This window comes from Schistocerca nitens, chromosome 7, assembly GCF_023898315.1.
Source record: "Schistocerca nitens isolate TAMUIC-IGC-003100 chromosome 7, iqSchNite1.1, whole genome shotgun sequence".
Classification (NCBI taxonomy): domain Eukaryota; kingdom Metazoa; phylum Arthropoda; class Insecta; order Orthoptera; family Acrididae; genus Schistocerca; species Schistocerca nitens.
The window spans coordinates 68,668,418-68,693,284 of record NC_064620.1 but is presented as its reverse complement, the minus strand read 5'-3'; the positions used below and the strand labels follow the sequence as shown (position 1 = coordinate 68,693,284).

At 41.0% G+C, this 24,867-nt stretch overlaps 1 protein-coding gene across 3 annotated transcripts in view; it reads right to left on the bottom strand.

Moving 5' to 3' along the window:
- The window catches only part of LOC126194934 (uncharacterized), a 274,312-nt gene that overhangs the window by 224,300 nt on the left and 25,145 nt on the right, over positions 1-24,867 (bottom strand). For all 3 annotated transcript variants that reach the window (XM_049933315.1, XM_049933317.1, XM_049933316.1), the window contains exon 4: positions 4,272-4,426. In XM_049933315.1, coding sequence (XP_049789272.1) covers positions 4,272-4,426 — 155 coding nt within the window. The remainder of the gene's footprint in view (positions 1-4,271; positions 4,427-24,867) is intronic.

The following is a 24,867-nucleotide window of genomic DNA, read 5'->3' as shown; positions in this document are numbered from 1 at the left end:
CATCTGCCCTACAGCCCGGACTCATCATCCTGCAACTTCTGTGTGTGTTTTGTCTGCTAAAAAAGCAACTCAAATGGAAGTTCTTCAACTCAGACAATGAACTGAAGGACACAGTGGAGGTCTGGCTCCTGCCACAGCCACAGAAATTTCAGGAACAGGGAATCCTTCAGCTCTTGAAACAATGGGATAGATGCGCTCTGGCCTCTCATGATTACTTTTGAATAAAGATGTCAATGATACCTACAGGTTTCTTTCATACCTTTTCCACTGAACACACCTCATATTTATGAATGCTACTATTATTTTCAAATTCATTGCAAACTTTATATGAGAGTAAATTTATTAGGAGGCTGTTGTTAATATTCCTAACATTTTAACAACTGCCTACAAGAAGTTCAAGAACAGATACCAGATATTATCCTAACTGTGTGTTTCTAGGCAATGAAAAATTTGCGTCTATGTGTGGAATTACCACAAAAAATTATTCCTTATGATAGTTTCCTAATGGTTTCATCACTGAAATCAGCAACTGCAAGGAGAGCAAATGTTGCTGAAGTTAAGCATGTGAGAAGATCTATACAGGGCTATTACAAATGATTGAAGCGATTTCATAAATTCAATGTAGCTCCATTCATTGACATATGGTCACGACACACTACAGATACGTAGAAAAACTCATAAAGTTTTGTTCGGCTGAAGCCGCACTTCAGGTTTCTGCCGCCAGAGCGCTCGAGAGTGCAGCGAGACAAAATGGTGACAGGAGCCGAGAAAGCATATGTCGTGCTTGAAATGCACTCACATCAGCCAGTCATAACAGTGCAACGACACTTCAGGACAAAGTTCAACAAAGATCCACCAACTGCTAACTCCATTCGGCGATGGTATGCGCAGTTTAAAGCTTCTGGATGCCTCTGTAAGGGGAAATCAACGGGTCGGCCTGCAGTGAGCGAAGAAACGGTTGAACGCGTGCGGGCAAGTTTCACGCGTAGCCCGCGGAAGTCGACGAATAAAGCAAGCAGGGAGCTAAACGTACCACAGCCGACGGTTTGGAAAATCTTACGGAAAAGGCTAAAGCAGAAGCCTTACCGTTTACAATTGCTACAAGCCCTGACACCCGATTACAAAGTCAAACGCTTTGAATTTTCGGTGCGGTTGCAACAGCTCATGGAAGAGGATGCGTTCAGTGCGAAACTTGTTTTCAGTGATGAAGCAACATTTTTTCTTAATGGTGAAATGAACAGACACAATGTGCGAATCTGGGCGGTAGAGAATCCTCACGCATTCGTGCAGCAAATTCGCAATTCACCAAAAGTTAACGTGTTTTGTGCAATCTCACGGTTTAAAGTTTACGGCCCCTTTTTCTTCTGCGAAAAAAAACGTTACAGGACACGTGTACCTGGACATGCTGGAAAACTGGCTCATGCCACAACTGGAGACCAACAGCGCCGACTTCATCTTTCAACAGGATGGTGCTCCACCGCACTTCCATCATGATGTTCAGCATTTCTTAAACAGGAAATTGGAAAACCGATGGATCAGTCGTGGTGGAGATCATGATCAGCAATTCATGTCATGGCCTCCACGCTCTCCCGACTTAACCCCATGCGATTTCTTTCTGTGGGGTTATGTGAAAGATTCAGTGTTTAAACCTCCTCTACCAAGAAACGTGCCATAACTGCGAGCTCGCATCAACGATGCTTTCGAACTCATTGATGGGGACATGCTGCGCCGAGTGTGGGAGAAACTTGATTATCGGCTTGATGTCTGCCGAATCACTAAAGGGGCACATATCAAACATTTGTGAATGCCTAAAAAAACTTTTTGAGTTTTTGTATGTGTGTGCAAAGCATTGTGAAAATATCTCAAATAATAAAGTTATTGTAGAGCTGTGAAATTGCTTCAAATATTTGTAATAACCCTGTATTACATGATTTCCATTTGCAGTCCTGGTCAATATCCACACCCAGGAATTCGATGCTGAGGTGCTATTCCACAACATGATGAGCCTCGGCATTTCTGTTAATTGGTAAGGGGGAATTTAAAGTAGACTGGGACGGCAGTGAAAATCTGGATCAAGGAGGGAGGCATGCCAGGGTAATCTGTGCAGTTGAGCGAACCACTGAGCCAAAGTGGCTTAGTGGCTAGCACACCTGCCTAGTAGGCATGAGACCCATTTTTGATTCCTGTCCTTGGTCCAAATTTTCATTCTATTTACATAAAACCAGTTTTATGTATTTCCTTTCCCGTGAGCTGTATTGATAGTGATGATGATATATCTTGGCACATACAGGATTGAATGACTGTGTTTTTTTTCCCTAATTTATGTGATAAGCCATATACCAAGAATCAATCAATACTATTTTTATTACAGATTTGCATTCTATATTTTTAACAACCAAAAATGAACATTTATTTCACCATACAATCTGGAATGAAACAAATACATTTTTGGTTTGCTTTAAGATCCAAAAACAGCTTGTTACAAAAGATACAGAAGTAAGGAGAGTGCTTTTTACTTGCACTATTTTTGTCTGATTTCCACTAACATTTGGAAGTGTCATAAGCTTGCAAATTTTCCAAAATCTGGCAATGATGCTGCAAGCAGATAACATCTACATCTACATCTACATTGATACTCTGCAAAACACACTTAAGTGCCTGGCAGAGGGTTCATCGAACCACCTTCACAATAATTTTCTGTTATTCCACTCCTAAACAACACATGGAAAAGATGACCATCTACACCTTTCCGTGCGAGCTTTGATTTCCCTTATTTTATTATGATTATCATTTCTCCCTATGTAGGTCAGTGTCAACAAAATATTTTTACATATGGAGGAGAAAGTTTGTGACTGAAATTTTGTGAGAAGATTCCACTAAAAAAAAACTTTTCGCAATAATACAAAATGTGCTGCTCTTCATTGAACTTTCTTGTTGTACCCCATTAATCCTATCTGGTAATGATCCCAGACCATGCAGAAGTGCTCCAAAAGAGGATGGACAAGTGTAGTGTTGGCAGTTTCTTCAGTAGATCTGTTACATTTTCTACGGGTTCTGTCAATAAAACACAGTCTTTGGTTTGCCTTCCCCACAACATTTTCTATGTATTCTTTCCTATTTAAATTGTTTGTAATTGTAATTCCTAGGCATTTAGTTGAATTTATGGCCTTTAGATTAGACTGATTTATCGTGTAACCGAAGTTTAATGGATTCCAATGGATTCCTTTTAGCACTCATGTGGATGACCTCACACTTTTCATTATTTACAGTCAATTGCCAATTTTCACACGATTCAGATATCTTTTCTAAATCATTTTGTAATCTGTTTTGATCTTCTGATGAGTTTAGTAGATGATAAACAACAGCATCATCTGCAAACGACCTAAGATGACCTCTTAGATTGTCTCCTGAATCGTTTACATAGATAAGGAATACCACCTTGGGGAATAGCAGAGATCAGTTCTGTTTTATTTGATGACTTTTCATCAGTTACTATGAACTGTGAACTCTCTGACAGGAAATCATGAATCCAACCACATAACTGAGACAATATTCCATAAGCACGCAATTTCCCTACAAGCTGCTTGGGTGGTACAGTGTCAAAACCCTTTTGGAAATCTAGAAAAAATGAATCAATTTGAAATCCTTTGTCAATAACACTCAACACTTCATGTGTAAAAAGCAAATTATGTTTCACAAAAATGTCTTTTAAATCCGTATTGACTGTGTGTCAATAGACTGTTCTTTTCAAGGTAATTCATAATGTTCAAACACAGTATATGTTCCAAAATCATGCTGATATCAATGTTATTGATATGGGCCTATAATTCAGTGCATTACTTCTTCTACTATCTTTTTTGAATACTGGTGTGACCTGTGCAGCTTTCTAGTCTTTAGGTACGGATCTTTCGCCGAGCAAGCGGTTGTATATGATTTTTAAGTATGGAGCTATTGCATCAGTATCCTCTGAAAGGAACATAATTCCAGATGGAAGTAGCAATAAGACAAAAATGCTGTAAGTAAAAATTACACTCCTCACTCCTGTATCTTTTATAAAAAGCTTTTTTTAGATCTGGAAGCAAACCAAAACTGTAACTGTGAATATGTTTCATGCCAGAACACTGACTATGGTTTAAATTAATGAAACAAAAGTTGTTAACACATGATCAGCTTAAACTTAAAGGCATCAAGGATGTTTATTGTTAACTTATGAACAGTATGTTGAAAACGTACATAGTAGTAAGTAATACAAACATACATATTTCCTTTACCTTCCCAAAGAGATGACAAGCAGTGATTCGTGCCCATGTGTTGTTTGACGCTTGTGACTGACTTACAGCTACAGGCAGTATTTCAGACTGAACAATTTCAACAGGAACAGTATCTACTGCTTCTAATAACATATCTAACCATATGTGAGACACAGCTGTAAAGAAAAAATACACAAATTGTTTAAAAAGTAGGCACATACTAAGAAAGATGCACCGCCTACATTACACATGGGTGGCATGTATCGAACATTTATACAAAAATAAAGGTAGCAAAAATATATACTTAGTCACTGACAATCTACCGAAAGCCGGTGGAGTAGCTTTCAGAAAATGGCGATCCTTCATAGAACAGAGGAAAGAGGAATCCATAATGAGTGTGCATAAATAAAACAGGGCTTTTCTTTCCCTTTTACCTCAAGAAACACGACATGGCAGGTATTAGGGTTGAAAGATATGGAACTTTTCTTTAGTGCTTGAAAAAGTCACAAGGAGTTACAAAAACTTCTGAATCTGCCAACTTTTTCATCTGTCTCTGCAGCCACTAGGCAAGTACACAAATTGTCACTTCATTTCCAGCAATCTCTTTGCAGAATTTTATGCTACATGACAAAAAATAAATCATGTCATGTATAGGCAACAACAAAACATCACATTTAGTATCGGAACAGTGTATCTGGATATGGATTAAGAATTTGTTGTATATTTTCTCTGTTCTACATGCTGCCCCAAGACCCCATATGTGAGATTTTTTTATTATTTAAATTTTATGAAAAGGCAACCCTTTTGTCTGTTGGCTTTTTGTCAATATTACAACAATCGGCTGGTTCATGCTGCGATAGGCCAAATTGTTTTCAGTTGCAAATCAAATGACAGCACACGATCTCCAGACTCGTGATACTGAGGACTCTTGGAGTTGTGGCCAAAAAATGTCTCTCTCTTCTGTTTCGAGCCACCAGACCGAGCATAAATTAAATAGCTTGTTATTTTTTACCTTTGTATTTCTCTTGTCCTAGGGCTATTGTAGGGCTAGCAGAGTTATCGTTTCTAAATCCCGTGGCAATCCTCACCATGTAATTCCCATGAGGAAATAAATCAATGCAGTTTCTGAACCTGAGTACTGTTACTAGCCCACACCATTTTCCAATTCTGACTACACCATCTAGTAGGGTTTACAAATTGGTATCAGAGTCGGGAGGCTAAGATCTCTCTGTTTTTGGCTTTGAATGCACAGAATGCCCTGGCCAGTAGATGTGCAGATGGCAGGGCATGCGTGGGGATAGCTGTAGTGGGGTTTATGGGCAGGCCTTGTAGGGGAAATGGCTAGCACTGGAGGGGAAGTGCCATTCTACATTGAAGCCTACACTTAAATTTTTTTTGTAAATATTACATAAGTCCCCTCCACGACCAGGCTTGTGAGGTGAACATTCAAAAAGATCTACTGTACCTCTTCTTTGGTTAAAATCTAAAAAGAATTCTGCCAAAAATGCTGCAATTTATTTTCGCCTGGCTTGTTAACCATTTGTAACTTTCAGAGAAGCATCACAAATAGTAAATTTTGAGTAAAACCTACACAACTCTCTGGTTACCATTTTAAAATTTGTTTCTTTTGCCAAAACACAATGGAGTTTATACAGTCACTAACATGTTGTGCAGACACAATTGCTAGAGAATTCTGAAACAGTGCTTTATTTAGTTTATTAAGTGAGGAACTGAGAAAAAGTAAGGTCAGTAGCTTATGAAAAAGCACATCCTCAGCACTAAAGAAAAGTTTAGTGTCTTCACTGTTCCAAAATCCATAGCATTTCTAGTTTCACAACCTATCGATGACCCTGAAAAATTAAATTCTTTCGTGAAAAACTCTGTAGTTAGTGGAATAACATGGTAGATACTGAAGTTTTACATAATAATGATACGGCAAAATACTCTCCTCTTTGTGTGCTATCATTCGCCAAAATCTCATTTTGATATCTGAAACTGTTTATGGAATATGAGGAATCTTGAGGATATTTCAATTTGGCTTTATCGCTGGCATGACATGATCACAAATAGTGATGTGGGCCAGGTATATTCGCAGTGGGAGGAAACTTATAAAATGGGAATATTTCCGGGAATATTTCTTTGGTCCGGGAAGATTCCCAAAAATTGGGAATTTATGAAACTTTTTAGATTTTGATTGTCTTGACACTTATTAACAGTTAAAGAACGTTAAAACTAGGTTAACTAAGTAAATTCATACATTTTAAGGCAATATTTACCATTTCATGCATTAATTTCCTTGCAAGTTTCATGTAAAACACATCATTTACCATAAGTCTGGTGGAAAAAATAACTTAAAATATTCGCTAGGCCTGCTATTTTTAAGCAAGTTGAAACTGCATATTTCTCTGAATGAAGCCTAAACTTGCAAAATATTTCTCTGGAGGTATAATTCTCAACCAGCCATTATCTGTAGTATTTTTTAATTTTTCCAGACGAATGACTAGACGTGTTTCACTTTCAGTATTCAAAGACTCCTCATTTCATGTGATGAATTATGATTTATAAATTTATTTTCCAAAATATCATTCACTTTTAGAATTGTTAATTAATATTTTACTATGTTCTATGTCAATAAAATCAGTTGTATTTTCAAGTAAATCATAAACCTCCACCGGTTTATTCGCATAATTTTTCCCCAAAATGTCATTTTCAATGACTTATGTTTACAAAATTTGCACAAGTTTAAACTTTATAGCCTAAAATACCTCTAATGCTGATGGAAAACTTAACAAATTGAATAAATGAACTTCCCTGTCTATTTTAGTAACTTTAGTTACCAGATGGCATATCAATATTATAAACTCAGTTTTTCTAAAGGTTGATTATTTCGACGTTGGCAGATCTAGGAAATGTAAGAGTCAGAAATGTCGACGCTTGGCAGTTCTAGGGCTAATTCTTTGATATTTAAAACATTGAAAACCAAAAAATGTGTTTATTTCCAACAAGGAGGTTTCTGATCCACATAAGATTTAACCATATAATTACTGCTTTTACCTATTAACAGTTTTTTGAGCTATCTTGCTAATTAATCATAAATTCCCAGGAATTTATGAATTTTGGGAATATTGCCAGCAATATTCCCTGGGAATATTTCTTCAATTTTAAATTTCTGGGAATTTTACAACACTAATAACAAATGAGTGTGCTATGTCAGATCCCTCCCCATGAACCATGGACCTTGCCGTTGGTGGGGAGGCTTGCGTGCCTCAGCGATACAGATGGCCGTACCGTAGGTGCAACCACAACGGAGGGGTATCTGTTGAGAGGCCAGACAAACGTGTGGTTCCTGAAGAGGGGCAGCAGCCTTTTCAGTAGTTGCACGGGCAACAGTCTGCATGATTGACTGACCTGGCCTTGCAACATTAATCAAAACGGCCTTGCTGTGCTGATACTGCGAACGGCTGAAAGCAAGGGCAAACTACGGCCATAATTTTTCCCGAGGGCATGCAGCTTTACTGTATGATTAAATGATGATGGCGTCCTCTTGGGTAAAATATTCCGGTTTAATAATGAATAAAAAACAGGAGTGCGGGTAAGCTACTACAAACAGCATAGTGACGCATTATTGTGGCCAAGATAGACACGAAACCCACGCCTACTACAGTAGTACAAGTTTATATGCCAACTAGCTCTGCAGATGATGAAGAAATTGAAGAAATGTATGATGAGATAAAAGAAATTATTCAGGTAGTGAAGGGAGACGAAAATCTAATAGTCATGGGTGACTGGAATTCGAGAGTAGGAAAAGGGAGAGAAGGAAACATAGTAGGTGAATAAGGATTGGGGCTAAGAAATGAAAGAGGAAGCCGCCTGGTATAGTTTTGCACAGATCATAACTTAATCATAGCTAACATTTGGTTCAAGAATCATGAAAGAAGGTTGTATACATGGATGAATCCTGGAGATACTAGAAGGTATCAGATAGATTATATAATGGTAAGACAGAGATTTAGGAACCAGATTTTAAATTGTAAGACATTTCCAGGGGTAGATGTGGATTCTGACCACAATCTATTGGTTATGAACCGTAGATTACAACTGAAGAAACTGCAAAAAGGTGGGAATTTTAGGAGATGGGACCTGGATAAACTGAAAGAACCAGAGGTTGTACAGAGTTTCAGGGAAAGCATAAGGGAACAATTGACAGGAATGGGGGAAAAGAAATACAGTAGAAGAAGAATGGTTAGCTCTGAGGGATGAAGTAGTGAAGGCAGCAGAGGATCAAGTAGGTAAAAAGACGAGGGCTAGTAGAAATCCTTGGGTAACAGAAGAAATATTGAATTTAATTGACGAAAGGAGAAAATATAAAAATGCAGTAAATGAAGCAGGCAAAAAGGAATACAGACGTCACAAAAATGAGATCGACAGGAAGTGCAAAATGGCTAAGCAGGGATGGCTAGAGGACAAATGTAAGAATGTAGAGGCTTATCTCACTAGGGGTAAGGTAGATACTGCCTACAGGAAAATTAAAGAGACCTTTGGAGAAAGGAGAACCACTTGTATGAATATCAAGAGCTCAGATGTAAACCCAGTTCTAAGCAAAGAAGGGAAAGCAGAAAGGTGGAAGGAGTATATAGAGGGTCTATACAAGGGCGATGTTCTTGAGGACAATTTTATGGAAATGGAAGAGGAGGTAGATGAAGATGAAATGGGAGATATGATACTGCGTGAAGAGTTGGAGTCGAAACACGGCCCCGGGAGTAGACAACATTCCATTAGAACTACCGATGGCCTTGGGAGAGCCAGTCCTGACAAAACTCTACCATCTGGTGAGCAAGATGTATGAGACAGGCTAAATACCCACAGACTTCAAGAAGAATATAATAATTCCAATCCCAAAGAAAGCAGGTGTTGACAGATGTGAAAATTACCAAACTATCAGTTTAATAAGTCACAGCTGCAAAATACTAACACGAATTCTTTACAGACGAATGGAAAAACTGGTAGAAGCCGACCTCGGGGAAGATCAGTTTGGATTCCGTAGAAATATTGGAACACGTGAGGCAATACTGACCTTACGACTTATCTTAGAAGAAAGATTAAGGAAAGGCAAACCTACGTTTCTAGCATTTGTAGACTTAGAGAAAGCTTTTGACAATGTTGATGAAATACTCTCTTTCAAATTCTAAAGGTGGCAGGGGTAAAATACAGGGAGCGAAAGGCTATTTACAATTTGTACAGAAACCAGATGGCAGTTATAAGAGTCGAAGGGAATGAAAGGGAAGCAGTGGTTGGGAAGGGAGTGAGACAGGGTTGTAGCCTCTCCCCGATGTTTTTCAATCTGTATATTGAGCAAGCAGTAAAGGAAACAAAAGAAAAATTCAGAATAGGTATTAAAATCCATGGAGAAGAAATAAAAACTTTGAGGTTCGCCGATGACATTGTAATTCTATCAGAGACAGCAAAGGACTTGGAAGAGCAGTTGAACAGAATGGACAGTGTCTTGAAAGAAGGATATAAGATGAACATCAACAAAAGCAAAACAAGGATAATGGAATGTAGTCGAATTAAGTCGGGTGATACTGAGGGAATTAGATTAGGAAATGAGATACTTAAAGTAGTAAAGGAGTTTTGCTATTTGGGCAGCAAAATAACTGATGATGGTCGAAGTAGAGAAGATATAAAATGTAGACTGGCAATGGCAAGGAAAGCGTTTCTGAAGAAGAGAAATTTGTTAACATCGAGTATAGATTTAAGTGTCAGGAAGTCGTTTCTGAAAGTATTTGTATGGAGTGCAGCCATGTATGGAAGTGAAACATGGACGATAAATAGTTTGGACAAGAAGAGAATAGAAGCTTTCGAAATGTGGTGCTACAGAAGAATGCTGAAGATTAGATGGGTAGATCACATAACTAATGATGAAGTATTGAATAGCATTGGGGAGAAGAAGAGTATGTGGCACAACTTGACAAAAAGAAGGAACCGATTAGTAGGACATGTTCTGAGGCATCAAGGGATCACAAATTTAGCATTGGAGGGCAGTGTGGAGGGTAAAAATCGTAGAGGAAGACCAAGAGATGAATACACTAAGCAGATTCAGAAGGATGTGGGTTGCAGTAAGTACTGGGAGATGAAGCTTGTACAGGATAGGGTAGCATGGAGAGCTGCATCAAATCAGTCACAGGACTGAAGACCACAACAACAACATGTCAGATCAACTTTCTCAACATTGGTGACAGACAGGTACCTCCATCCAAGTCTGAAGAAAAATTCAACGTGTTAGCAAAATTTCATACACAACAACATATTATGTAATATGCACCAAATGCAAAATCATAGTGACCTCTATTTTCCATTGCACACTTTTCTGAATTTTGTGCAACTACCTGACATATAAAGCTATATGTAAAGCAAAATTGAATCTTTTTTATGGAATAGCATCAGTAAAATAATTTGAGAAAGACCACAGGGCTTGCACCTCAATTCTGTCATCGCTAACTGGCCAAAAAGCAGAAAACAATTGTCGGCCTCCCCTTCTGAACATACGAATGAACTAGCCCAGCCCTTTGGACGAAAACTGATCACAGTGCATCGGCCATCATATCCTGCATGGACTCGACCACATACTAAGCCATGAGGAGACACATAAATTGGTTGTGCGGTGCTGTCTGGCTCCATACTGTGGTGCAACAGACAAGTGCATATTGCAGTCAATCTGGGATGCCCAGCACAGTCTACCCAGTGCCACCACCTACACTGCAGCACATGTGCAAAGTCATCAACCTCACCCGACTCTTCTGCTGTCTATGCACAAGGTCATGTCACAGATACCACTATCCAGCACTGCCCCGACACCACCCGTTGCCGTCGTAACACTGCTTGGTGTTGTCACACCATTTGTTGATCAGCAAATGTAAATTGCAAACTTCACTTTATGGAGATGATGCAGCAGAGCCAATGCTGCCAGGGAAGTCAGTGAAAACTGCTGCCAAAGACTTTTTGTTAGTTTCATGTTTGTAGCTTCAAGGTATGCCCACAACCATGTCACAGGATCAGTTGAAGATGGATACAGAACTACAGTCTACAATGGAGAATGAGAACCTGTAAAGTCACCTTAATGAGGCATTAGTAAATGCACCACTACAAAACAGCATTGTGCCCACAACTAGCCTCGCTTCTCCATTTATGGGGCTCAGTCTCAGCCTGTAATTGATGTTGCCATGGATTTGCTGGTTCCCGCCTTCATGGGTAAATCAGGCGAAAATGTCCATACACTCATACAGAATTTAGGAGATGTAGGGAAACTGTTCACATGGGTTGAAAAAGTGTTGGTAGGAATTGTCAACATGGAGTTGCAAGGAGAGGCTTGTTCTTAGGTAATTTCTGTGGAAGAGGTGAGAAATACCAAGGCATTAGATGTCATTGCAAAAGGGCTTGAGGATGTATATGGATATGAAGATAGCATGAACTTTCCAACCTATGCCAAAATTCCACAGAGGATTTAGAGTGGTTTCTGACAGAACAAGAGTGTGTCATATCAAACATAGAGGTGCTGGCGAAAAAATATGCAAACATGGTGAGAAATACATGCTTAAAAATAAATGCAGATGCTAGCTAAGGATGCAGATGGAGTTGTTGTATCTGACCATGAACGGCACCTGTGCAATGCCCTCAATACATCGCAAGTTCCAGTCGTGTCATATCAGTGTTCTGTGTAGCTGCAACTGCACTATATTAGAATGAAGTGCATTCCAACATGGGCAAATTGTCGGTGCTTGTATGGTGGATGCCCCATTAAACAAAATAGCCAATGTGTTAGGGGTTTTAAGAGGCACCATATCAAGGATTTATACCACATACAGGAAAACCAGAAAATCATCATCCATGAAGTCACAATGCGGACTAAAGTGCGTGCTCAGGGATCATAACAACAATCATTGACGAGGACTGTGACAAAAAATAAAAGGACAGCAACCGCACAAGTCACTGTAGAACTGAATGTCGCACTCACAAGCCTTGTCAGCATCCAAACAACAAGAGGGAATTTCCAAAATGCACACATCCAAACTCACACATCAGTGACGCAATTGCCTGTAACAGGAAAGCATTGTGCTGACACCATAAAACCTGTACTGTGGAGCAATGGTAGAAAGCCATTTGGTCAGATGAGTCTAATTTCACACTGTTTTCAATTTCTGAGTGAGTTTTACAACTGTCGTACACTGTCCTAACACTATGATGTAGACTGCCTGCTTCCAAGAGTGGAATATGGAGGGGGTTTGATAATGATTTGCGCAGCCATATCATGGCATTCCATGGGCCCCATGGTTACTCTGCAAAATTTAACAGAGAGGCCTCCTTCTCTTCTCCCACCGTTCCAGTAATAATGGTGACAATCTTAGGATTCCTGACAGGACAGGCCGAATCACTGTCAGCAAACCTACTCTATCAATCAAGTCACTCCAAAGGATCGTCTGACTTACAAGAGTGAGGACTCTTGGAGCCGTGACCAAAAAATGACACTCTCTTCTGTTCCGAGTTGCCGACTAGAGCAGATGCAAAATGGCTTAGTTTCTTTACCTTACTTTTAACCCATATCACATATATTTTACTCATATTTAACATATTTCACACACATTTTACCTGAATCTCTAGGAAATTTCATCCTGAAGTTTCGTTTTCACACAGCTCAATGTTTATGACTTCATTATCTACTGACCTATGTGTCACATAATAATATAATTTTGCAGGTAAATCCAGTGGTATATGTGGATACTGACTACAAAATGAATTTCAAATAGAATTAGTAGTAAAGGAGTAATAAATTAAAAGATCATGCCTGATGTGACAATTTTATTGCACGGATACTGAAAATGTAGTAAGCAACGGGGGGAGGGATGGGAGTTTGTCAGTGACGAAAAGCCTCATAAAGGTTTGAAATTATGTGTAAAGTTTTTTGCAAGCCCCTAAGTGTTCTCATTCTAATGATGGATGAATCTAGTCTGTCTATATGCACATTGTGAGCTATGCTTCTTTTTCACGCTCATTCACTCCCCTTTGAGAGAGAGGTGGTTCTTACCCCCATAGTGCTTCTTTTCAGACAGTAAGTGATATGTGCATCAAGTTTGGTTGAAATCAATTCAGTGCTTCATTTAGGAAGATATGTGGAACATACATAGACACGCTTTTATAGTACTTATGGATTATGGCTCATTGCACAACAATCTACAATACAGACACCACAGCAAACTGCTACATGTACTCTAAATAGCAGATTTTCTCAATTCTTTTTATCTTATTCTGAAGATACAATACTGGAAAAATTAAAGAAACAGTAACAATATATTGCTGTCTTTCTTGTAACAATGGGTATTCTAAATAAAGTGTCAAATTTTCCATCACACAAAATGTAGGTCAAAGTATAAGAACAAAATATACAGTAACTGTTAAACATACCACACTCCATCGCCGTGAACAACATATTTTGCAATTTTATGTGGCATCTCTTTAGAAGGGCGGATAGAGTCTTTACATGGTGAGGTTTCTAGTCAGGTTGTGAGTACGAATACCAAAAGAAGTTAAAATTATTGATTTAATCCTCTGATTTTATGCACATTTTTATGTCCTACATGAAAAATAACAATACACATCACACAATAGTTTTCAGTCATCAATCAGATCTGAAAATATTTTCACATAGAAGAAGGTGTAATTAGATGACTAATGAACACAAACTTCACTTAATGAAGGTTTATTCAGCACCTGCACATACAAGAGCACGGAGCAAACTGCCTTCGGCCAGAACACATACAGTACATATACAGCTACAGAACATTCTAGTACAATGCTTCTTGACATTTGTGGATACTTCTAGAATGTATTCGAACCAAATATAGAAATTAAATTTGTACAATCCAGGTGAGTTCTAAACTCACGACCCTCCATGCAACAGTTTAGTCTCATAACCACTACACCACGGAGCTACTCAGCTTCTTCTGCGACATTGTTCCCTCCCTAAGTGAACAGCGTCTCGGTGTTACGTCCTCCTAGTCCAGGAACGAGTCATCGGTCCCGCATACTCAGACTCCTGATGACTGATTCTCGCCTTGGCGGTGTGATCTTCTTAGAACTTCTTTTGCCGCTATGCTCTTCGTCACCTTTCAACTTGTTGCCTGTCACTGGAGCTTTGAATTTACCCTGGGTCGCAGGATCCTTATAGGGCTTCATTTGAAGGACGTGGACTGTATCTCTGATCTTTCGTTGTCTTGTGTCGAGGTCGAAATCTTCAACTTCATAAGTAATATCAGACAACTGTCTTACAACCTTATAAGGTCCAAAGAAGTGCCTGAGGAACTTCTCAGAGAGACAAACCTTCCAAACAGGAGTGAAGATCCAGACGAGGTCACCAGGCTGGTAGACAATGGGCAGTGGCTTGTGTCATACCTTTGGTGATCATTTTCTTGAGCCTGCAACGTGCAGAGTCAAGCTAACTGCCGAGTTTCCTCAGCCCTGGTTAACAACTGGCTGATGTAGTTGTTGTCCATGTCATCAGGATGTAACGGAAGCACAGTGTCCATCATCGTAGTCGTCTCATGCCCATGCACGAGACAAACTGGCGTAAATCCTGTGGTGTCTTGTTTGGCGGTGTTGTAGGAAAACGTCATGAAAGGTAGCACCTCCTCCCAGTTGCTCCACTCAACATTGACGAACACTGATAGCGTGTCGGCCAAGGTCTTATTAAGGCGTTCCGCCCGTTAGTTTGCGGATGGTAGGCAGTCGTCATGTGATGAGTAATGTTGCACCAACAGTTTATCTCTGTCACAAGATTTGATTGAAAAACTTTCCCTTGATCCGTAATTAATGACCTTGGGGCACCGTGTTTTAATACAGTGTCTTCCACAATGAATTTGGCTACCTCGGATGCTTCAGCTGTTTTCATGTTTTGTAATGGAACAGCATGTCAAATAATCAGTGCAAACAATAATCCACCTATTGCCACTAGCAGACGTTGGAAATCATCCAAGGAGGGCAATCCCAACATGCTGGGAAGGCGTTTTGGCTGGTGGAATTGGTATGAGTTGGCCAGGTGGTTTCTGGGGAACTGCCTTTCTCCTCTGGCACTCTCGACCATGCGACACATAGTGATGGACATTCCTAAATAAACCCAGCCAGAAAAATCTCTTGCGGATTCTATCATATGTCTTAATACAGCCTCAATGTCTGGCCTCAGGTGTGTCATGGAATTTCTGTAGAACATCTAAGCGCATGTGTTTAGGAATCACTGGTACCCACCTCTTTCCAAACGGATCAAAGTTTTTCTTGCAAAGTAATCCATTAACTACCTTAAATTGTCCTTTCACATCCTCTGACCGATTTAAGGCAAACATAATTTGAGATATATTGGTGTCCTTCTGCTCAGCAGAGAGATCCTGGAGTGCAGCAAGACAGTCACTATCTTCATCAAAATCTTGATGGTCTTTCTTGACAGACAGTCAGCATCTTGGTGTTTTCTTCCACTTTTTTACGCTATGGTAACGTCATACTCTTGAAGACGAAGTGCCCACCTGGCGAATCGTCCTGTTGGATCCGTAAGACCTGTCAACCAACAAAGTGAATGATGGTCTGCAACAACTGTGAATGGCCTTCCATGGAGATACTGTTGAAATCTGCACACGGCCCAGATCACGGCAAGACATTCTCTTTGTGTAGTTGAATAGTTTCTCTCAGCTTTTGTAAGTGTCGTAGAAGCAAAGCCTATAACCTTCTCTTTTCCATCCGAAATTTGTACCAGAACAGCGCCAATCTCTTACCTGCTGGCATCTATGTGTAGTTCTGTAGGTGCTCTCTCATTATACAAACGAAGTACAGGATCAGTTGTCACGGCTTTTCACAGTACATCGAAAGAATCTTGTTGAGCACCACCCCAGATAAATTTAGCATCAGCTTTTAACAAATCTTGGAGTGGCCTGGCTTTGAGACAAAAGACTTTGATAAAACGACAGTGATAAGAACATAATCCGAGGAAGCTTCTCGCATCTCTAATACTTTTAGGAATAGGAAATTCCATTATAGATCTCACCTTTTCTGGGTCTGGCCTCACACCTTCATTTGACACAAGGTGTCCAAGTAGTTTGATTTCTTTTGCTCCAAAGAGACACTTTCTTGGATTAATTTCAGTCCGCCTTGTTGGAGACACTTAAGAACAACCCTCAGTCTTTTTATATGTTCATCAAATGTCTCTGAGAATACTATAATGTCATCTAAATAACAAAGACATATCTTCCACTTCAGGTGCCTTAGAAGATTATCCATCATCTGCTCAAAAGTTTCTGGCGCATTACACAAACCAAACGGCATTACCTTAAACTCATACAGGCCCTCAGGGGTGTTGAATGCAGTTTTCTAACGATCAGCCTCATCTACTTCGATCTGCCAGTATCCCGAGTACATGTCCATGGTTGAGATAAACTTAGCCCCCTTCAGACAATCTAGTGTATCGTCAATTTGTGGAAGGGGGTAAACGTCCTTTTCAGTTATCTTATTAAGCTTCCTGTAATCAACACAAAAGCGCCAACTGCCATCCTTCTTCCTGACGAGGACCACTGGCGATGACCATGGGCTCTGCAAAGGCTGAACGATGTCATTCTTCATCATTTTCTTTTCCTTGCTGCAAATTATTCGACATTCTGTTGCTGACACACGGTATTCTCTCTGGCTTATTGGTTGAGGGTCTCCAGTGCTAATCCGGTGCTTCCCTGTTGATTTGTCTAATTTGCTCTTCACCTGTGGACTGAAGCATTCAGAGAACTCTTGAAGAATGGCAAGTAGCTTCTTCTGTTGTTCCTCAGTGAGATCTGGTGATAGTCGAGCTACAAGATCTTGTCTCGTAGTGGTAATGCTAATTTCGCCCACAGACTCGGCATGGGAGGTTTCTATGACACTCAGCTGTTGTTTAATCAACGGCTCGGCATTTGCCATGCACTTGCGTCTTGGAAGGATCTCCGGTTCTCGGTGACAGTTAACTGTCCACAATTCACTGAATCCATTCTTAAAAGGGACGACAGAGGCTGGGATGACCAAGTTATTCTTCAGTGGTATCCTTCTCTTAGATTCCACTACAAGATCCATGGATTGACACATCGCATGACATGTGACGGTTACCTTTCTAGCAGTGACTGGAGGAATGATCACTTCATCTAGCACACAGTCTCTACACACTCAGATACGCATCTCCCTGTCCACAGTATCTCATCTCGTCTAGCATAGTCTTCGAGCGACCACAACCTATAATTGCCTGAGAAGCTTTCACAAGTCCCATCCGAGAATGACATCATGACTACACTCTTGTAAGACGATGCATTCTAAGGGCTGTGTATGGCCACTTATACCCACACAAATAGTACATCTTCCTGTCGGTTTTACATATTTCCCATTATCCACCTTCAGCAGAGATGTTTTGTTGTCGACGAATACGGTTTTCTGCAACTGGCGACAGTGTTTCTCCAAAATGAATAAATATGATGCTCCAGAGTCCACAAGAGCTTGGGCTGGTCGACCATCCATGAGGATATCGACGTAGTTTCCTATCATTTTTGTAGTGATCGACGGTGGAGGATTTTTCTCTTTGGCGGCCTCACCTCCAAGGAAGGTCGCACCCTTTAGTTTTCCAGATTGCGGCAGCTAGGTGATCGGCTGGATTCTCATTCTCATCCCCCCCTCTGTTTATTTTCAGCCCTCTGCCAACGCACCTGCCCATCTTTCCCCACTCCTCTCCTTCTTCATTCCTTCTTTCCCCACCTCCCTGCCCCACCACCTCCTGACACTGCACCTGTTGGCATTCTAGTCCCTGCACACTCCACCAAACAGTGCTAACAGGGCTAACTTTTGTTTTCTTTCAAATTTTTTTAAAGGGATGGACAAGGAATGTCTATGTTGTATGCAGATGCAGGAGGATTGGCTGCAGTTTGCTTACTGCTGAGGTTACCATTGGCCATCTGCAGGCTACTGTCTCAGGGTGTATCAGCAGCAAAGACACTGATATGTTGCTTGGGATATCTCTTGTTTCACCCACATGCTCTGCTACTGAGGCATCTTCCACCAGTGGAGCCAATGTAGGGGAATCCGACACACGTCCATGTGTGTGGCAGTTTACAATGTGTTCACGTCATTTGAGGTGGAAGGTGAGAGTCAGGACTGGCCATCTAGCCTTGCCCATTCAGCCTATGAGAGAACATGTGGCCATGCCTTCAGCAGGGTATGAGGACGCCTACAAGGAGAGGGGTTTGTTAGTCATCAGGAACTCCAATGTTCGGTGTGTTATAGAGCCCCGCATGGAAAGTATCCAGGGCAGGAAAGAAGTCCTGCACACTCAGCATGTCGGGAGGGCCTCATTCAAGATGTACAGGAGGCCCTGCCTGTCGTTATCAAGTGTGCAGGGTGCAGTCATCTTGAAACTGTTGCTCAAAGTGGCACAAACAACTCCCTTTATTTTAGTTGTAAAGCTATCTACAGTTCTTACAGGCTGATGGCAGAATTGATGAAAACTGCTGTCCTTGCTCATGGGGTGCAAGCAGAACTTCTGTTGCAGTGCCATACTCAAGAGTCGATTGGATCCTTTGGTTTGGAGCTGGGCGAAAGGTCTCAACCATATCCTCCATCAATTCTGTGACAGTCTTAGCTGCAGATTTTTGGATCTATGTTTGTGGTTGTGGACTGTACGATTCCCCTCTACAGGTGAAATGTACATTACCACACAGGAAGCAGCTATTTGGATATGGAGTGTACAAGGATGAGGCTGGACTAGGCAATATGAAGTCCTCTGATGAATGCTTGCCAGTCAATATGCAGAGAGGGAAAATGTCAAAGTTATAACTGTAAATTATTGAAGCACTGATGAAGTGTAATTTAGGCAAAATATCTGTATAGTGTGAAACGTGGAAATTGACCCCAAGTAATGCAAAGTGTAAGGTCATCACACGAGTACTAAAAGGAATCCATTAAATTTTGATTACATGATAAATAACACAAATCTAAAGGCTGTCAATTCAACTAAATACTTAGGGATAGCAATTATGAACTGCTTAAATTGCAATGATCACACAGATAATGTTGTGGGGAAGGCTAATTAAAGACTGAGTTTTATTGGCAGAACACTTAGAAGATGCAGCAAATCCACTAAACAGACAGCTTACACTATGCCTGCCCATCCTCTGCTAGAGTATTACTATGTGTTATGGGATCTTTACCATATACGATTGATGAATGACATCGAAAACATTCAAAGGGCATCTCCTTTTGCATTAGTGTAAAATATGGGACAGAATGTCACAGATGTGGTACACTAGTTATGAAGGCACTCACTAAAGTAAAGGCTTCTTTCATTGCGGTGAGATCTTTTCATGAAATTTCAATCACTAACTTTCTCCTCTGAATGCAAAAACATTTTGTTGACACTCATCTAAGTTAGGAGACATGATGACTGTGATATGAGAAATCAGAGCTCATACAGAAAGATTTAAGTGTTCATTTTTTCCACGCACTGTTCAATAGTGGAATGGCAGAGAAATAGCGTTAAAGCGGTTCGATGAACCCTCTGGCAGGTATTTATGTGTGAATTACAGAATAGTCATGTAACTGTAGATGCAAACATGATCACTTGAAGAATACTGTGATCCAATGTTTAAGAACTTTTGGAATCCAAAACAGTCTTGCAAATTTTTACTTTATTTAATGACTGGTTCTGATAAGTTAGATCTTCATTAGGTTCATCTATCTCCTTAAAATAGTAAACAAAACAAATAAAACTAGTAGCCAAGATAAGGTATGATGATTCCATCCACTTGTCAGCAGAAAATATCTCCTCCCCCCCCCCCCCCCCCCCCTGTCAGTGGTGAGTTACCTAAGAATCTGGCACCATAATTCATTAGCGAATGAAAACAGAAAAAATAAATCAACTTTCTTACAGTTTCATCTTCAAAACCTGGTATTATCTGCAACACAAAATTGCAGAGTTTGCATGTACAAGAACATCTGAAATGCATGACTTCCACTTCAGGTTCTCATCAATACACATATTTATGAATTAAGAATACTCTTTTTCTTTTACTGATTTATCCTCATGGATTATTTCCAATGATGTGGTCAGTCAGGTCTTCTGCAGTACTGAATTGCATGTATTGTATGGTGTCTAAATTTTTGTGACAGTACATTTGCAGAGAAACAGTTACTGATTTTCAAGGGTGTATTATTTACATTTTCAAGTATTTTCTTTAGGGTTGACTGTGCATTTACAACTATAAAATTAAACACACACACCAAGCCACCAATAGTCTTTTCCTTTTCTGATTTGCTCACAAATAGAGTGAGGGAAAAATGACTATCTACACTCCTGGAAATTGAAATAAGAACACCGTGAATTCATTGTCCCAGGAAGGGGAAACTTTATTGACACATTCCTGGGGTCAGATACATCACATGATCACACTGACAGAACCACAGGCACATAGACACAGGCAACAGAGCATGCACAATGTCGGCACTAGTACAGTGTATATCCACCTTTCGCAGCAATGCAGGCTGCTATTCTCCCATGGAGACGATCGTAGAGATGCTGGATGTAGTCCTGTGGAACGGCTTGCCATGTCATTTCCACCTGGCGCCTCAGTTGGACCAGCGTTCGTGCCGGACGTGCAGACCGCGTGAGACGACGCTTCATCCAGTCCCAAACATGCTCAATGGGGGACAGATCCGGAGATCTTGCTGGCCAGGGTAGTTGACTTACACCTTCTAGAGCACGTTGGGTGGCACGGGATACGTGCGGACGTGCATTGTCCTGTTGGAACAGCAAGTTCCCTTGCCGGTCTAGGAATGGTAGAACGATGGGTTCGATGACGGTTTGGATGTACCGTGCACTATTCAGTGTCCCCTCGACGATCACCAGTGGTGTACGGCCAGTGTAGGAGATCGCTCCCCACACCATGATGCCGGGTGTTGGCCCTGTGTGCCTCGGTCGTATGCAGTCCTGATTGTGGCGCTCACCTGCACGGCGCCAAACACGCATACGACCATCATTGGCACCAAGGCAGAAGCGACTCTCATCGCTGGAGACGACACGTCTCCATTCGTTCCTCCATTCACGCCTGTCGCGACACCACTGGAGGCGGGCTGCACGATGTTGGGGCGTGAGCGGAAGACGGCCTAACAGTGTGCGGGACCGTAGCCCAGCTTCATGGAGACGGTTGCGAATGGTCCTCGCCGATACCCCAGGAGCAACAGTGTCCCTAATTTGCTGGGAAGTGGCGGTGCGGTCCCCTACGGCACTGCGTAGGATCCTACGGTCTTGGCGTGCATCCGTGCGTCGCTGCGGTCCGGTCCCAGGTCGACGGGCACGTGCACCTTCCGCCGACCACTGGCGACAACATCGATGTACTGTGGAGACCTCACGCCCCACGTGTTGAGCAATTCGGCGGTACGTCCACCCGGCCTCCCGCATGCCCACTATACGCCCTCGCTCAAAGTCCGTCAGCTGCACATACGGTTCACGTCCACGCTGTCGCAGCATGCTACCAGTGTTAAAGACTGCGATGGAGCTCCGTATGCCACGGCAAACTGGCTGACACTGACGGCGGCGGTGCACAAATGCTGCGCAGCTAGCGCCATTCGACGGCCAACACCGCGGTTCCTGGTGTGTCCGCTGTGCCATGCGTGTGATCATTGCTTGTACAGCCCTCTCGCAGTGTCCGGAGCAAGTATGGTGGGTCTGACACACCGGTGTCAATGTGTTCTTTTTTCCATTTCTAGGAGTGTATATGCCTCCATACGAACCCTAATTTATCTTACCTTATCTTCATGGTCCTTATACACATTGTATGTTGGTGACAGTAGAATCGTTCTGAAGTAAACTTCAAATGCTGTTTCTCTAAATTTTCTCAATGGTGTTTTGTGAAAAGAATGTTGTTTGCCCTCTAGGGATTCCCATTTGAGTTCATGACACATCTCTATCACCACCACCACCACCACCACTAGCAGTACCACACTATTTGCCCCAATGTCCTGTTTTATTTATTTTGATGACTTCCCCTCTTCAGGATTTGATTTTTGACTATGAACATTGGGGACATCTTGGTGCAGTAATGTGACTGTGTTGTAAGCACATTTAAATTTTGATTTTTTCTGCTTGTTCAAATACTTTACAAAGGATCTATAAAAATTTTCTTAAAATTCTCATTTTTTTAAAAAGATTTGTATAATAGTTTGATCATGTGTATTAAATGGAATCCTTTCTTTTTTATGTAATTCACCAGAGAATGCTGTTTTAATGCATTGAAACTACTTGTGACTGTCAAGAAATCACCAATTACGACTGTCTTGAGGTTCATTTTGCTTCCATTCATTATGAAGTTTAATGGCCGTGGCTGCCTGCATTACAAAGTTCTATGTGACTCGCACATTAATCAAATCTGTGGGTAACCAATCTAGAAGCCCACCTCTGAACTACTTTGATGTCCTTTAATATGGTCTGGTAGGGATCCTAAACACACAAGCAGTGCTCAAGAATGTGTCATACTAGTGTTCCATTTTCGGTCTCCTTTAAAGATGACCCACACTTTCCTAAAATTCTCCCAATAAACCGAACTCGAGCATTCGCCTTTCCTACTAAGATCCTTAATGGCTTTGCAACTAGATATTTAATCGATGTGACTGTGTCGAGCAGCACATTACTAACACTGTATTTGAACATTACATGGTTGTTTTTCCTACTCATCTGCATTAACTTACACTTTTCTACAATTAAGAGCACGCTGCCATCGTCACAACAACTAGAAATTTTAGCTGTCTTCCTGTGTCCTCCTACAGCCACTGAACAATAAAACCTACCCATATACTGCAGCATCATCAGCAGCTGCAGATTGCTGCTCATGTTGTCTATCAGATCATTTATGTACATAGAGAAAAGAGCAGTCTACTCTGGGGCACTGCTGATGATACCCTGATGAACACTCACCATTAAGGGCAATGTATTAGGTTCTATTACTTAAGATGTCTTCAAGCCACTTGCATATCTGGGGACCTATTCTGTATGCTCATGCCTTTGTTAACAGTCTGCAGTGGGGCACTGTGTCAAACACTTCCTGGAAATCTAGGAATACAGAATCTGCCTGTTGCCCTTCATCCTTGGTTCACAGGATATCATGTGAGAAGAGGGTACACTGAGTGATGTTTTCTAAACCCATGCTGATTTGTGGTCAGAAGCTTTTCCGTCTCAAGGAAATTTATTACATTTGAACTGAGGATATGCTCAAGAATTCTGCAGCAAACTTTTGTTTAGGATATCGGTCTGTAATTTTGTGGATCCATTCTTTTATCCTTCTTACATTTAGGAGTCATCTGCTCATTTTTCCAGTCCCTTGGGACTTTGTGTGACAAGAGATTCATGATACACACAAGTTAAGTAAGGAGCCAATGACAGAGTACTCTCCGTGAAACTGAACCGGCATTCCATTCAGATTTGCAACTTGTTTTCAACTCTTTCAGTTGCTTCTCTACACCAGTGATAGCTATTAAAATGTCTTCCATATGGAAGTCTGTGCAACTGTCAAACGATGGTACATTTATACAATCCTCCACATCAATGATTACTTAAATGTGAAATTTCAAACTTCAGTTTACTTTTTACTATCTTCTATTGCCAAGTCAGATGGTTAATGAATGACTGGGTGAAGCCTTCGAGCCACTTACCAATTTTACATAGGACCAGAATTTTCTAGGGTTCTCATCAAGATTTTTAGCCACCAAGTGCAAATCTGTCACTGAGAATGCAAGAAAGACTTACAGAAATGTTTCCACATATACTATTACACTAGGAATGTGACGTGGGCAGAAAAGGTAAAACAAATGAGAAGGCACAATGTTGATTTTATTATTAACTGCCATTTATACAATTTGTTCAATATGAGTACTGGATACGTCGACAAAATGCCACATCTGTAAACCAAGGTTATCAACAGTTGCTCGCAACAGTTCTGGTGGAATCTGAGCAACATGTTCCTGTATAGTGGCTTTAAATCAGGTATAGAATGAACGTATCCCTGGTAAACGAGTTCATTTAGATATCCCTAGAGTCAAAAGTCACATGGATTCAGATCAAATTATCTTTCGGGCCATGTTTGTGGAAGGCTGCATTAAGCTGAGCTTTCACTGGGCGAGTGGCATGAGGTGTTGCCCCATCTTAGATGAAAACAGTGGTTTCTACACAGTTGTGTTCCTCCAAAGCAGCAATCACTTGCTGAACATACACCTGACAGGCCCTCTAAGTATACTCTCTTCAAAGCAGAATGGACCAAGAATAAAGGTGCTTGTGAATAAACACCACACAGTTACATACGGCGAGTGCAATGGCTCTTCACGTGCAACATACGGCTTAATAGTACCCCAAATTCAGCAGTTTGTGTATTCACTGCAATGTACAGTAGTACAAAATGTGCCTCACTACTGCACGGAATATTGCCCGGCCACATGTCTTTGACTTTGATACATACCAGAAACTAAAGAGCAAATCAACACTGTTGCTGCAGATCACAAGGTTTCAGTTGCTGCACCATCTGGATGCTATATGGGA